This window comes from Peromyscus leucopus, chromosome 2, assembly GCF_004664715.2.
Source record: "Peromyscus leucopus breed LL Stock chromosome 2, UCI_PerLeu_2.1, whole genome shotgun sequence".
NCBI classification, from domain to species: domain Eukaryota; kingdom Metazoa; phylum Chordata; class Mammalia; order Rodentia; family Cricetidae; genus Peromyscus; species Peromyscus leucopus.
Genome location: NC_051064.1, coordinates 59,671,911 through 59,686,423, shown reverse-complemented (window position 1 = coordinate 59,686,423; position 14,513 = coordinate 59,671,911). Strand labels below are relative to the sequence as shown.

The 14,513-nt window shown below is 42.1% G+C and overlaps 1 protein-coding gene across 1 annotated transcript in view; it reads right to left on the bottom strand.

The window, feature by feature from the left end:
• The window catches only part of Tmeff1 (transmembrane protein with EGF like and two follistatin like domains 1), an 84,512-nt gene that overhangs the window by 62,353 nt on the left and 7,646 nt on the right, over positions 1–14,513 (bottom strand). The window contains exon 2 of the mRNA XM_028882758.2: positions 3,240–3,349. Within this exon, the coding sequence (XP_028738591.1) occupies positions 3,240–3,349 (110 nt within the window). The remainder of the gene's footprint in view (positions 1–3,239; positions 3,350–14,513) is intronic.

Genomic DNA, 14,513 nt, shown 5'->3' with positions numbered 1-14,513 from the left:
TCTCGGAAGTCCCACCCCCACCCCAGTAAACTTATGGACAAATGAAGGGATCCAGCAATGTTAAAACCTTCAGACTGATGCTGTCTCTAACCCCTACTCTGCCACCTTTGATGAGGAAAGCAACCTCCCTGTTGTTAAGGTTGTGGTGATACTGCCAGCTATTTGAAGCTGTCTGAAGATACGGCACTATATAACTCCGGAACTACATCCTTTCAAGCACTTGTTGTACACCTACTGTGTGCCAGGAACTGTGTGGGTCACAATAAATTAAGTAGGTTGCCAGGAGAGTTCATCTTGATTGTCAACCTGATTGACTGACAGGTACCTAGAAGCTTACTATAAAGCACATGTCTGGACATGTCCTTAGGGGAAAGGCCATCCCTGAATACGGTGGTACCACCCAATAGACTGGGGGCCTGAGGAGACAGGGAGGAAGAAGCCCACGAACACTAGTTCCTCCTATTTCCTGGACACCATCATGTGACCCTGTCTACCCTGCCACACCATGATGAACTGAACCTCTGAAAACGTGCACCAAAATAAGCCTTTCCAATAACTAAGAAAATCAATGGGCCTTTCCCCATGCCATTGCTCTGCTTGGGCACTCTGTCACAGCAAGGAAAGTAGGACGAACATAGCTGTGATGGTTAATTTCATGTGGCAACCTGACGAGGCCCTGGGGTGCCCGGATTTAAAGTTATTTCTGGATATGTCGGTGAGGGCATTTACAAATAAAATTAGCACTGCAATCAGTGAACCAAGGAAGGCAGGCTGCCCTCCCCCGGGTGATATGCGTTATCCAATTTGTTGAGAAACCAAACAGAACAAAATGGTGGAGGGAACGCTCTTCCCTCTGGCTGGACTTCAGTCTTCAGACAGGGACTCACACCACTCCATCTCCCGGGTCTTCAGCCCTAAACGCTGTGGGATCTCAGCCTCTGTAATCAAATAAGCTAATTCCTCACTAGTCCCTTTCTCCAACTCTCTCACACAAATTCACGTGCAGGTATCCTGCTGTTTCTATTTCTGTGGAAAACTCCAGTACAAAGGTCTAGTAGGAGACAGAGACTGTGCAAGCTATTAAAAACAGACACAAACACAGGAAGACAGCCCACAGAACTCTAAATACAACGAGGAAGAAAGAAAACTAGGGAAAAGTTAGAGGCACTAAGTCTTAAGGGAAAAGTGTACTATTAATTTTACTATGCATATAATTAGTAAGTGGCTTTGTTTATATGAGGAGCAAGACAATAGCTTTTATTAGCCAGCTAACAAAGTTTGCAGTTATATACAATTCTACTTTCTGTGAAAGGAACTTAAATCATGCTCCAGAAGCTTGTATTAGCACTGAAAGCGTGCAGAATTATAAGCAATCTTTCAAACAATTTGATTATCACTGTTAATATTTACACAGCAGAGATATGCCTAATATACATATCAAGCCATTTTTTTAAGCTTGCCAATAATTCAGGTTCTATGAACAGATCTCTAATCTTATAGGAAGACAGCAGAGCAGTCAAAGGAAGGATTCCTCAGCAGGAGGGGAAAAAAAAAACCATGCTTTAAACCCTTAGGCAGTTTGCCCTACAAGGCGCGGAAAGTGTCTTTAAACATCTTTAGCATCCAGTCTAAAACGCAGCATCCAGCAAGCCCGGAAAAGCATCTACTGATCTCGCCTCCTCACTTGTAGTTCTCTTCCTGCTTCGCCACAGGTTAAGAACCAAAGGATTTAAGGCAGAGCATGGAAAGATTTTTTTTTTTTTTAGCTGTTCAAGGACATTGAAAAGGCTCCTTTATGTATATATATAAAATCTTTAAAAAATCTCAAGGGCTTGCAAAAACTGAAGGAAAGCAGAATATCAAGGCCAGCTCCACAGAGACGAAAGAGCTTCATGGAAAGGCAGGCACAGAAGGAACTGATGTCCCCAGCCAAGGGGCAGCAAGGGTGTGAAGGCAGCCAAAGCAGGCTAAGCAAGCGTGGAAGAAAGTGGTTATTGTGGCGCTGCCCCCACAGAAAAATCGCTCTGTCTAAGGGAATGAAACGCCTCTTTGACCCTGAGAACCTGACTGGGTGGTCAATAGCAGTATACACAGCTTCCCATCCCCATTATTTCCATCCTCCACTCCTTCTAATGGAATATCGTGATGATTTACAGTATTCAAAGAAGTTTCCAACACAAGTGCTCTTTCCCTCTGGTTCTTACTACACCCTACAGGTAGGAAATGTGCCTTCTTTGTTCAGATGGAACACCCGTGAGAAAATGAGGACATACACTTGCCTGAGGTCACTGGGTTACCAGAAACACTAACTCGACTCGGCCGTGGGCCTGCCTTCTGAAGCCCTTCCTCCACTCAAAACTCAAAATGGAACAACGCTTAGTTAGAACAAGACTATCCGCGAAAACCAGCCAAGCTCCTTCATACCTCGTCTCCAGTTCTGAACTAGGGTAGTCTACAGCTAGATTATAATTTAATCAAAGAAGATGGGTAAACAGGGCTGGAGAGATGGCTCAGCAGTTAAGAGCACTGGCCACTCTTCCAGAGGACCTGGGTTCAAGTTTCTGAACCCACGTGGCAGCTCACAACCATCTGTAACTCCAGTTCCAGAGGACTCAACCCTCTCACACACACATAAGTGCAGGCAAAACACCAATGCACATGAAATAAAAAAATAATAAGGCACACTCTCCACTTCTCCTTTTTGCTTTTCATACAGTAACAGCACCACTCAACTCCAGAAGGAAACGCTAAGGCACCATGCTCTTGGGTTAGGGTTCCAATTTCCAGCCCGTCTCTAACCCTGACTCTCCTGAGGCTCTACTTCATCTTGGTTCTAAAGAGCTACAATAACAACGGGGGGGGGGGGGGGCACATGAGAGGGAAGGGAGAAGAGCCAGGCCAAAAGAAAAAGGAGATTGTGCCAACCTGCTCACTGAGAGGCTGCTGCTGCAGCAGTACCTGCCCTTTCCCAACGGTGGCAAAGCTCACACTCAGATGACTTGAACGTCCTTCCCACGCGTGTTCACATCTAGCATAATCAGTCTGACCCCTTTAATTTCTCGAACCAAACACAGAAAGCGCAAAGAACAACAGGACTTCACCTGGCAAGACAGAACCAGTGGGCTGAGAGGAGAACTTCCTGTGGGGCCCAAGGAGCTCTGTGCTGTTTATCTGAAGAATGTAGGATTATTATAAAAGAGGGAGAAAAAAATTAAAATAGTTCATTTTGGTTTTCTCACCTGAAATTGGCATGCACATTTCAAACCGTCTCCATCTTCTTTGCAGACACCTCCATATTTACAGGATGATTCATCACACACTCTGATATCAGATTCTCTCACATTCAATTCTGCAAGAGAAGAAAACGTTGTTTCACGTATATACACAAACATACACATATACACAACACACACATACACAGACATACAACACACAACACATACACACATACACAGACATACACATACACACAACACACACACATACACAGACATACACATATATACAACACACAACACACACATACACAGACATACACATACACACAACACACACATACATAATGTATATAGATTAATAAAAGAACAAATGTATTGGGCATCTCATTCACTGGTATAATAGTAAGACAATTAAAAAAAAAGTTATGTGTGCCAGAGAGATGGCCCCGAAGTTAAGAGCACCATCCGCACAAACATGAGGACCGGAGTTCAGATCCCAGCACCCACACAAGAAGCCAGGCATCTTACTACACTTGTAACCCCAGCAGCAAGCAGGACACAGGCAGGGGGGTCTCTGCGGCTTGCTGGCTTCCAGCCCACTGAGAAATGCATAAAGCCTAGGTGTAGGGAAAGACCTTCAAAGGATAGGTAGCGAGTGGTAGGGGTCACCCAAGGCCCTCTCCCAGATTCCGCCTGAAGGCACAGACCAGTGTGCAGACACATACATACATACATACATACATACATACATACATACATACGCACACACACACACTCACACAAGCGCACACACACACACAAATACATAAATTCTTTAAGAATAAAAATAGAAAAGCAAGTTCTTTTAAGACTCAAAATGATGCCGGGCGGTAGTGGCGCACGCCTTTAGTCCCAGCACTCGGGAGGCAGAGCCAGGCGGATCTCTGTGAGTTCGAGGCCAGCCTGGGCTACCAAGTGAGTTCCAGGAAAAGGCGCAAAGCTACACAGAGAAACCCTGTCTCAAAAAACCAAAAAAAAAAAAAAAAAAAAAAGACTCAAAATGTCCAATATACCCCAAAGAGAATCTTAAGCTCTATCCCTAAAAGGAACTCACCTCCCGAAAAGAACCTCAAAATGCTAGGTTTTAACATAATTTCCAAAGATAAAGCTATGGATTTTTTTTCTATTTTTGGCTTGCTAGACACTTAAGATAATTTTGCTATTGTCTTGATAGTTCAGATTCTTTGATGAGCAACTTAACTTTAAAGATAACAAATAATAAAGTTTAGACCCTCAGTATTCATTCTATGCAATTTTAGTTACAAAGAATTATAAAATTAACTCAGACTTCATACAACAGGTAGACATGCAACATTTATGAACACAAAATTAAGGAGATCCAAAATTTCTCTCCTGTGAAAACTTTTAAAGGACTGAGTTAATTTTACCATAGGAAGCAGGGTCACCCACTGAATTTGTTTCTGCTCCGAGACTGTTCCCCCCTGCACTGGAAGCAGTACATGAAACGTCCTCAGAGACCCATGTGTGCCTTCCAGGTTAGTGCTAAGTCCAGTGGGACTGGGTGAGAATCACTGGGATGCATTTCCCTATCTCCCCACTGGGAACTGGAGCCACAACCACAAACGTACACTTACAAGCTAGCCCCCGGCTGGCTGCAGCTCGGTGGCTGATTGATTCTGGAAAAAGTACTAGAGGTCTCTTGCACTCTACGTCGTGATCAGGTTGGTCCTGGCAAACAGACCCACTTCCCCAGCCACCCCACTATTCCTGAATACTTTCTTTTCCTGGTTTTCAGAGCAGGGCTTCTGGCCCGAGTCAAGGAGACGCCGATGTCCAGTGACAGCTACACCAGTGGCATCTCACTGGCCTCTCCTGTCATTTGTTTGCCCCACTCTGCCAGGGCATCCACGGCACGTTACTCCTAAGAGCTGGCAATTAGGGAACTGAGTCAACAACACTTACATGAATCGACCTTATGAAGCACCAAGCATTACATTGGTGTTAAACATACCTGTGGGCTGCAGTGACTCTTCCTTTTTCTTAAATAGGCCTCAAGGTCACAGAAACAGATTCAAGTCCAAAATTTTTTCACTCAAGACCAGACAACTGATACAACTGTTCTGCTGTTCTGTTCTACAAACTACCCCACCTACAGAAGACTGGTTCTGAGCTCCTTCTACCTAGGGCTGTGGAAGTCTTGGGTTCCTGGCTCTCATCGCCCGGTTTTTGCTTGCTCTGTAGTCAGAGCTGCCACCATACACACACAGAGATGAATGCAGAAAGAAAGACGGTGCCAAGAATCACGAGGCCACCACCACAGTGGGTTCGCTTCTTTAGATTATTAGTGTAGGAAATAAACAAATGCACACATTAAACTAAAGAATCAAGCCCGCTTCTTAGCAGCTAAAGCCACAGGTGCAAACCATTAAATAGGACACCAATGACAACAGTTACATGCAAACTCAATTAAGACAAACATTTCTAAGCAAAAGGCTTACATCTTTTGAGCTTCCTCACACATTTATGAGTTTGTCCAAAGCACCATACTTCCTGGGTCCCTACCTCCTAACAAGCATGCTAACCAAAGCCTTCCCTCAGACTCAATACAGGATTCTCTGAGTGTCCTTTCTAGGCATTCTGCACAGTACCGAGCAAGAAAAGGGGTCACTGTCAGTGACAATGGTAATCACACACCTGCCTCCTGGAGCCCAAAATGGAAGTTCAGCAAAATGGATGCACTGTTACAAAAATCCTCAAAACTCACCTCTCCAAATAAAAATATTTTACACTAAAAAAGAGCACTCAGAAGAGTGGCTTAAAACAAAAATACTTTGCCCTGGTTACCAATCTGCCCATCATCCACTTCTCATAATGTAAAAACCTGTCTCCAATCTCATTAGCATTTCAAGGCTGGGAAACAATGCACAGGAGGGGCAGGAAGCCTGCTTTGGTTGTTGGCATCACTCATTAGAAGTTCAGGATACAGTTCAAACCAGGACCAGACCCCACATCCCTCCAGAATGATACGGCTTTGCTAGCACCTTTCCAGCACACAGAGGAAAAATCTGTTTGGCTAACAGTCATAGAGAACCGGAAGGGAGTAAACTCCTTGATGTGACAGCAGAACTTGGGGCTTCTCAATCTGGACTAAATATTTGGTGGAAATTATTGACAGTCACTATCTTGAGCATTGATGGAGTGGTGAGTGACATTTCTGGCCTCTACTTACTAGATGCTAGTGATCACTCCAGCTGTGACAAGCCAAATGCCTTTAGACTTTACCAAATGTCGCCTGGGGAGACAAGATCACTCCCAGTTGAAAACGACTGTGAAAACGAAATCAATGGTGTTGCACTTTATTCTTCTCTAACAAGGGTGTCCAGCCCTTCAGCACTGTGACATGATGTCATCTATAAACCACGCTAGGCCACCTTCATAGTTATCCTGGGGACACATGTATCCCATGAGTTACAAGGAAGACACAACCTTCAACACCAATCACTATAAACAGTAACCTCCAAGATCTTAGCATATTACTAGAAACATTTGCCATTTCAGAAGAGGGACCTACATACAATTCGATAGCAAGTTAAGGTTCAAAGTAGAGTTCCCAGGCCTTAACTACAGCAAAAGTGGCTTCCTCAGCCACTCATGTACCAGACTTCCTCTCTCTTCCTATAAAGGCATTTTCTTCAAAGTCAACAAAATTTCATTCTAATGACATGACAGCTTTTTTTTTTTAAGTCTTCCTTTTTTTATTTTTTGCATTTACTTATTTGGCGGGGGGCGAAGGGGAATACCACAGTACACATGGGGAGGTCAGAGGACAACCATCATATGGTTCTAGTGTCATAGGCTTGTGAGCAAGCACCTTTACTGAGCCATCTCAATGACCTTCCAACTCTTTTCTTGATCCTTCTACAGCAGACGGCAGTTTCCCTCAATTCTAGAATAATCTTTATTATCCTCCAATTCTGACCACTTCTTATTTGAGCAATCCTTTTTTTATTATATACTGTCAAGTCCAGAGCAATGCATTCTTAACTACTGAGATTGTAATCAAAGTATGTCATTCACTGGAGCCTACAGACCCAAGGTCTATGGCACAAGAAATCCTCAAGGCTACAGACACTCTGCAGAATGCCAGGAACACATTAGCCCCCATCACAGGAAGATGGCTTTATGTTTCAATGCCACCCAACCTAGTTAAGCCCACATACACATTGTTATAATTTTACTGCTTCAGCATTTCATAGGAGTGAAGATCAATTGTTCCCATGAAAGCTAAAAGATGAGCTACTTCAAAAACAAATGGACTCACATTTACAATTCTGTATCCACAAATCTTTAGGTTTCTTTTCAAAGGAATGAAAAATGGAATCTGTAATTAATTATGAATATGCTTTATTCAAGGAGGAAGAAACTATTCTCAGGGGAAAATTCTATACCTGTTTTCAAAATATCATTTAATAAGTATGTATGTTCAATTTAAAATAAAATATACCATACATTCATGAATCATTTTTTGATTCCTAACTTAAAGAAACTTTCTCCAAAAAAAAAAAAAAAATCAGAATCCCACTGAACCATACAGCAAGAGGGTTCCTACCACATACAAAAACATTCTGGCTTGGGCCATCCATCACACCATCTTTCTGGATTGCTCCCTGGCAGCATTCTCCACCACACTGCTAACTTCAAAACCTGCACAGCTTTCACAACCTTAGGAATGCCCAGTTCCCTTGTTTTCATCCAGTTCGAGCTCCAGTCTGCAGAACTAGGGTAAGCATGTGCGTGAATGCTTCCTGCGGCCTCATTAACATTGAAAGCTTCCCTTCATCTCTGGTTGAGTCCCAGCTGACTCCTCACACGGCATATTCAAAGATGTTACCTTGTCTTCAGAAACACAATTTCAACAGCTTTATAATCACTGTCTATGTGTGTTACTTGTATTCAGGGAAAACATCCCTTTTCAGAAAAGCACAGCCACCCAAACAACAGCCCCTCATAGGTAGTTTCAGCCCCCAAATAATGTTCTGGAATATGCACCCAGCTGCCAGCTAAGCAATCCCATGGCCCCATCTATGCTGAAAATTAAAATATGGAAAGGTTAAACATTTACAATATCCCCTGTCTGAAACAGTGTGGTACAGCCATGGAATATTATATACCAATTTACAGATTTATTTTATATAATACACAAATATTTCATAATAACTATGTGAATGTTTAAATGAAAAAAAGAACATAAAACTATACTTACGTGTCATTGTATTTTTATATCCATACAGGAAAACCCAGTTGGGAAAAAAATAAAAAACTGTGACAGCAACTGCTTTGCACCAGTTCAACAATGCGCGACTGTTCCCCTTTCCAGGTTTCTAGAGTAGTCTTTATTTAATGGTCGGGGAGCCTCAATGTGATTTCAAATCAAACCAGAGGCAGGTGTGCTACATCATGGGCAAAACAGGAATGTGGGGGTCCACGAGGGCCAAGTTCCTATGCTTGGCCTTTGTGATTCAATGAGATAACATGTCCAAAGCATCAGTGCCCCCAACAAGCAAGACACAGTCCACAGCAAAGATCTGCCCCCTCCCTAGACGTGACTTCAACTCCCAACCCACCTGAGAGGCACCTCTATAAATCAGGGTAAATCAAGACATAGATGTAACTGTTAACGTCACGTTCCAGCAAACCATAAGAACTAGAAATTAAATTTTCTTTAACTTGTTGGCTAAATTAACATTATTATTATAGTTCTATTTTTCTCTCAGGACATGGTGACAGAGAAAATGAACTTAGTATTCCATAATGCAAATGCAGTCTACACGGATATTAAGATGGGTTAGCAGCAGAGACAGCACAACTTCTCTAAGCTATATTTAAAGGAAAGAATCCGCACATGTGCCATACAATGATCTGTCTCCAGTACTTTTCATGCATCCTGCCAAACAACACTTTCATCCTATCAGTCCTCCACCTCCACACCCAAATCTTTCCCCGCTGCCTCCTTCAGTTCTAAATGCCTGTGTCAGGATGCTCCAGGCAAGGTGACAGAGGACACCACTGCAGGTTCTGACGGGAGAACAGACCTGAATCCCAAGCTGAGCAGTGAAAACACCCAGTCCCAGCCAAGGATGCTGGACAGCAAGCAATCCAAGGATGCTGGCCAGCACTGCTCTCTCCTTCCCTCCCGGTTCTGATCTCCAGGGTACAGACACCAGCTTGGCAAACTTGTGTGTTTTCCTCTCACAGATGCATAAAGTGAATCCATGATGGTGTTTATTAAAAATAATGATGACAAATCTCTACATTTCCTGACATGATACCTTTAGCTTTTTTAAAGGCTTTTTTTTTTTTAACGTGCAACATGCAGACTAGACATATAGTTCGATGGTAGTGCAGTTACCTAGCATGCACAAAACCCTGGGTTGAATCCCCAGTGCCACCAAAAGTGTACAATAACTAATTTTTTTTTTTTTTTTTTTTGGTTTTTCGAGACAGGGTTTCTCTGTGTAGCTTTGCGCTTTCTGGACTCACTTGTAGTCCAGGCTGCCTCCAACTCACAGAGATCCACCTTGCTCTGCTCCTGAGTGCTGGGATTAAAGGCGTCCGCCACCACCGCCCGGCAATAACTAATTTTTTTTAATCCAGTTTTTTGTAACGTCTATAGAAGAATTTTTCAGGGCTAGGGAAGATGGCTCACTATGTAAAAGCACTGTCCATGCAAGTGAGGACCTGAGTTTGGACCCCTAGAGCCCATAAAAACCAGACACAGTGCAAGCCTCTGTGATCCCAGCACTTCTACACTGAGACAGGAGATAGAGACACGAGAATTGCAACTCACAGGCCAGCTCACACAGTGAAAACAGAGACCAGGTCTCAAACAAGGTGGAAGGTGAGGACCGACACCCGATGTCGGCCTCTGACCTCCACAAGTGAACCATGCCACACACAAATGAATGTGCGCTCACACAGAAATCTACCAAGTTCAATTCTTTCTTGGGGAGATCTGGAGTTTCTTTATTAGTCTGTTTTCCTGGAATATTATTTTTAGTTTTATGACGACCTTACATTACTTTTCAAATCAAAAATATTGTATGCTATAATACGGGGAAGCCTTGAAAATACACTGAAAGAAGCCAAACACAAAAAGGCCACATAATACAAGATTCTGCTTATATAAAATGTCCAGAACACAGAAAGTCACAGAAACCATGCCGCTGTGGCCGTGAGGGGAAGGGGGTGGGGGTTAATGGGACTGGTGGTTCAGAACTACCAGTATGACTCAGGTTTCTCTCAGAAGTGATGGACATGTTCTTGGATAGGAGGTAATGATGATATTGGGCATATAAAACCCACTCAACTGCAGGTTTTAAATGGCAAGAAAGATATCACCTTCCGTAAATCAGATTAAACCATCATGCTACTTAAAATGGGATCTGAGACAAGCAGGAACAAGTACTACAATGTGGCGTTTAGTCTGGTTCCACCTCCAGCAGTCTCCCGACCTTCTGACTTATCAGCTGTGTGATCGCAGTAATTAACCACTCTGCGGAAGGGAGACAGGGCCTCTCTTAAGATGTTGGTGGAGGATTAAAGATACAGAAGGACCTTAGAGCAGCATGTAACACGCAAAATGCCATGGTAATATCAGACGCCTCGTGTTGTTGTTAGCATCTGTGCTGGGAAAGATATGAAGGATGAGCATGGAGCCAACCATGAGCCAATATCCAGAAAACCTCTCACGGCCATTATATTAAAACCTTGGTTTTAGCCTCTTGCCAAACAATTTCTAGAAAATTACGATAGAAAATCAAAATATAAAACAATATATGGAAAATCTTTTCCATATCTACATTTTTGTTGTTGTTGTTGCTGTTGTCTTTGGTTGTGTTTTGACAGCAGGTCTTGTGTTGCCAGGATTGTCCTGGAATTCTGAGGCTTGAGTTATCCTCCAGCAACAGCTTCCCAGTACCTAGGTCCATCCACACATGCCTCAACATCAAAACATGCTCATCTTTTCAAACACCAACCTAAAGTATCCATCTGTTAGGGAGTAATTAAATAAATGGTTGATTTAAAAAATTACACAGATATTACAGTATGCGAAAGACCAGTGGTCTGGAGAGATGATTCAGTGGCTAAGAATACTTGAGGCTTGTGTAGGGGACCAGGGTTCAGTTTCCAGCTTCCATGTCAGGCAGCTCATAACCATCTAACTCCAGCTCTAGGGGATCTGACACCCACATATGAACTCCATGGGTACAAAGACATACATACACATACACACACACACACACACACACACACACACACACACACACACACACGCAGAGAGAGGGGGGGGGGGAGAATAATTCATTAAAAAAAAAAAAAAGACCAAGACCCACCATGAAGTAGAAAAAAGAAAAGCAGGATAAAAATGACACATGGTTATACTCTCATTTTACTTTACGAATGCATTTGTTTACATACATGTTTTAGGATTTTTCAAGTACAGTTAATATACTGCCACCATCAAACATTTTCCAAAAGTTAGTAAATCTGACATACAAATACTGGCATCTGGTTCTATTCCTAGCCTCTGTCCCTTAGTGTCTGTAATACTAAGAAGAATAGGAGGTGGCCAGAACCCAAGAACTCACCCACAGAGACAAAAAAAAAAAAAAAAAAAAAAAATCTGTATAAAAACAGACTGCAAATTGGCACTAGAAAGCATGGTATTAACTGCTTTAAAGGAGAGGAAACACTTTTTTGATAGGGTCTTACTGTGTAGTTCTAGCTAACCTGGAATTTGCTACATTGACCAAGTTGTCCTCAAACTTACAGAGATCCATCTGCCTCTGTTTCTTGAGTGCCATGATTAACCATTTAAAAATAAATAAGTAGATGTGAATAGAAATGAAGTTTAACAATAAATGAAGTCACCTAACAAACAAAATGTATAGACTGAAAAAAGTTTATGACTTAAACATATAATTCTAAAACACAAGAGCACTATGCCAAGTTCGTAAACCCCTGATCTCTCTCTAGAGAGGAGCTAATAAGAGAATTAATAGTAACAAATAAAAATAGTTCTGTTACATATTTAAAGAAATCTAAATGGGTTAAAGTCACCACCTCACCAAACTTAAAAAGAAATTTAATTTTTTTAATCCATTAAAGAATCTACATATGTATGGAAAAATTTTAAGATAACAAATATCAAATTAAATGAAGGTGGCTTGCTGCAATAGAAAAGGGGAGATAAAAATGTTGAAGAAATGGAAGACGGGTGGGTCAGACACCCATCACTGCCTGCTAATCCAACCCTTACCTCTTGGTTGCCTTTTCTATAACACAGGAAAGCTCCCACTGCCCCTCACAGCCAGACCCAGGTCTCTGAACCTCTCTCTTCATTTCCCGGTGTCGCCAAGCTAATTACGGTCACTCTGCTCATCATCTCCTTACTAGAGCAGGGCTTTCTTCCTAAAATTCCAAGAACACTAACCAATACAAAGGGAGACAAAAATGATGACATGTTGACAGAACCGTGTATAAACTTTAAAAAGAAAAAGAAAAGGGGGGAGGGGAGATAGCTTGGCATAGTGGTGCAAGTGCCAGGGAGGCGAAATCGGTCCAGCCTTGGCTACATAGAGAGAACATGCCTCATGCATGTAAGTCAGTATCAGAGCACCTTGCCTGCAGGGTCCTCCTTCCCATCAAGCATCACAAGAACACAATGAAAAACAGAAATCTGATGAATTATGTTAATAGCTGACTAAGACAATGATCACATCTACTGGAAACAATCCAATCAGAAAAAAAAGAAAATCCAGAAAATGCTATTATAACTGAAAAATAAAAATGTCACAAAAAGCATAAGTATAAAAAAAAACAAAACAAATTATGAACAAAGAATGTATATTCTAAACAAAAAAAAAAATCTATGAAAGACCTATTCATATTGAAGTTTCAATATTTTACTAATAGGAGGCTGGGGGCTGGTCAGTAGTAAGTGTTAGAAACATGAAGGCCTCGATTCAGATCCCCAGCACCCCATACAGCAGTTGAGTAGCATCAGTAACACAGCATGGAGGAAGGGGGGAGGTCATCCTGCTTCACTGCCTAGCCACAGCCTCACAGTGATCCCAGATCAGACCCTGTCTCAACAATTAGCAGAAAGTGACTGGGGAGACACTCTACATCCACCTCTGGCTCCACACACAGACTGTCCCTATGAACATGGACACATTTGTACTAACACACACACACACACACACACACTGACTGAATGCACATACTACAAAGAAATAAAGAAATAGCTCATGGTAAGACACATGCTGCTCTTCCAGTGACTGGATTCATTCAACACCCACATCACAGCTACACTGCCTGTAACTACAGCCCCATGGGATACCACACCCTCTTCTGGCTTCTGTGGGCACCTACATGCATGTGCACATACACACATAGAAACAAAAATAAAGCAGACCTTCAAAAACTAAATTAAATCTTTCCCTTTATGGGAAGCCAGTTTAGCAGAGCTGGGTTCATAAAGAAAATAGAGACAGAGGTGCAGACAAATGGAAAATCAGTAAGGAAATATCAGATACACAAAGTGAGGGTGACTGCGGAAAGATGTAAGACTTCAGCTAGAGAATGTGGGCGCACTCCTGCAACTCCCCCTCCTGAAACTGAGAATTTTTAGTAAAATGACAATTAACATGGAAACTGAGAAGACAACTTCTTTTCCTACAGTGTAAATCTTTCATAAAATTTGTTTTCATACCATGTGTCAATATCCACCTACTTTTAATATACTCAAATCTAGGAAATCACCAGCACATTCTCAGACCATAACACAAAATCACTAAGCAAACTAACACACCTCAGTTCATGTACTTTATAACCATAAGTGGGATGTAACCATAAATGCCTTAGTATTTAAAAAATAGAATGTAACAAATTTAGAAAGGAAAGGAAAAAAGAAAAGGCAAAGTGTAAAAAGAGGACGTGCCAAAGCGAAATGAAGAAAATGCAGGGAAAATAAATATGATACGACTATCTTTAGGGAATTTTAAGGAAAATGTTATAACCAGATAGTAGAGTAAGTTTCAAAGATAAAGAAGAGGTGGGTTCAAGAACAGGGTTAAGAACAGGAAGAAAAAAAAAATCCTGAGTGAAGCTTTTGCCTCCCTGAAAACACTACACTGGCAACTGACAATCAACTCCTTCCTTTGGAAGAGTAAGGAGAAGGAAGGGAACAGCGCACAGCACACGGAAGGTCACACACAAGCCGAAGGGTCACAC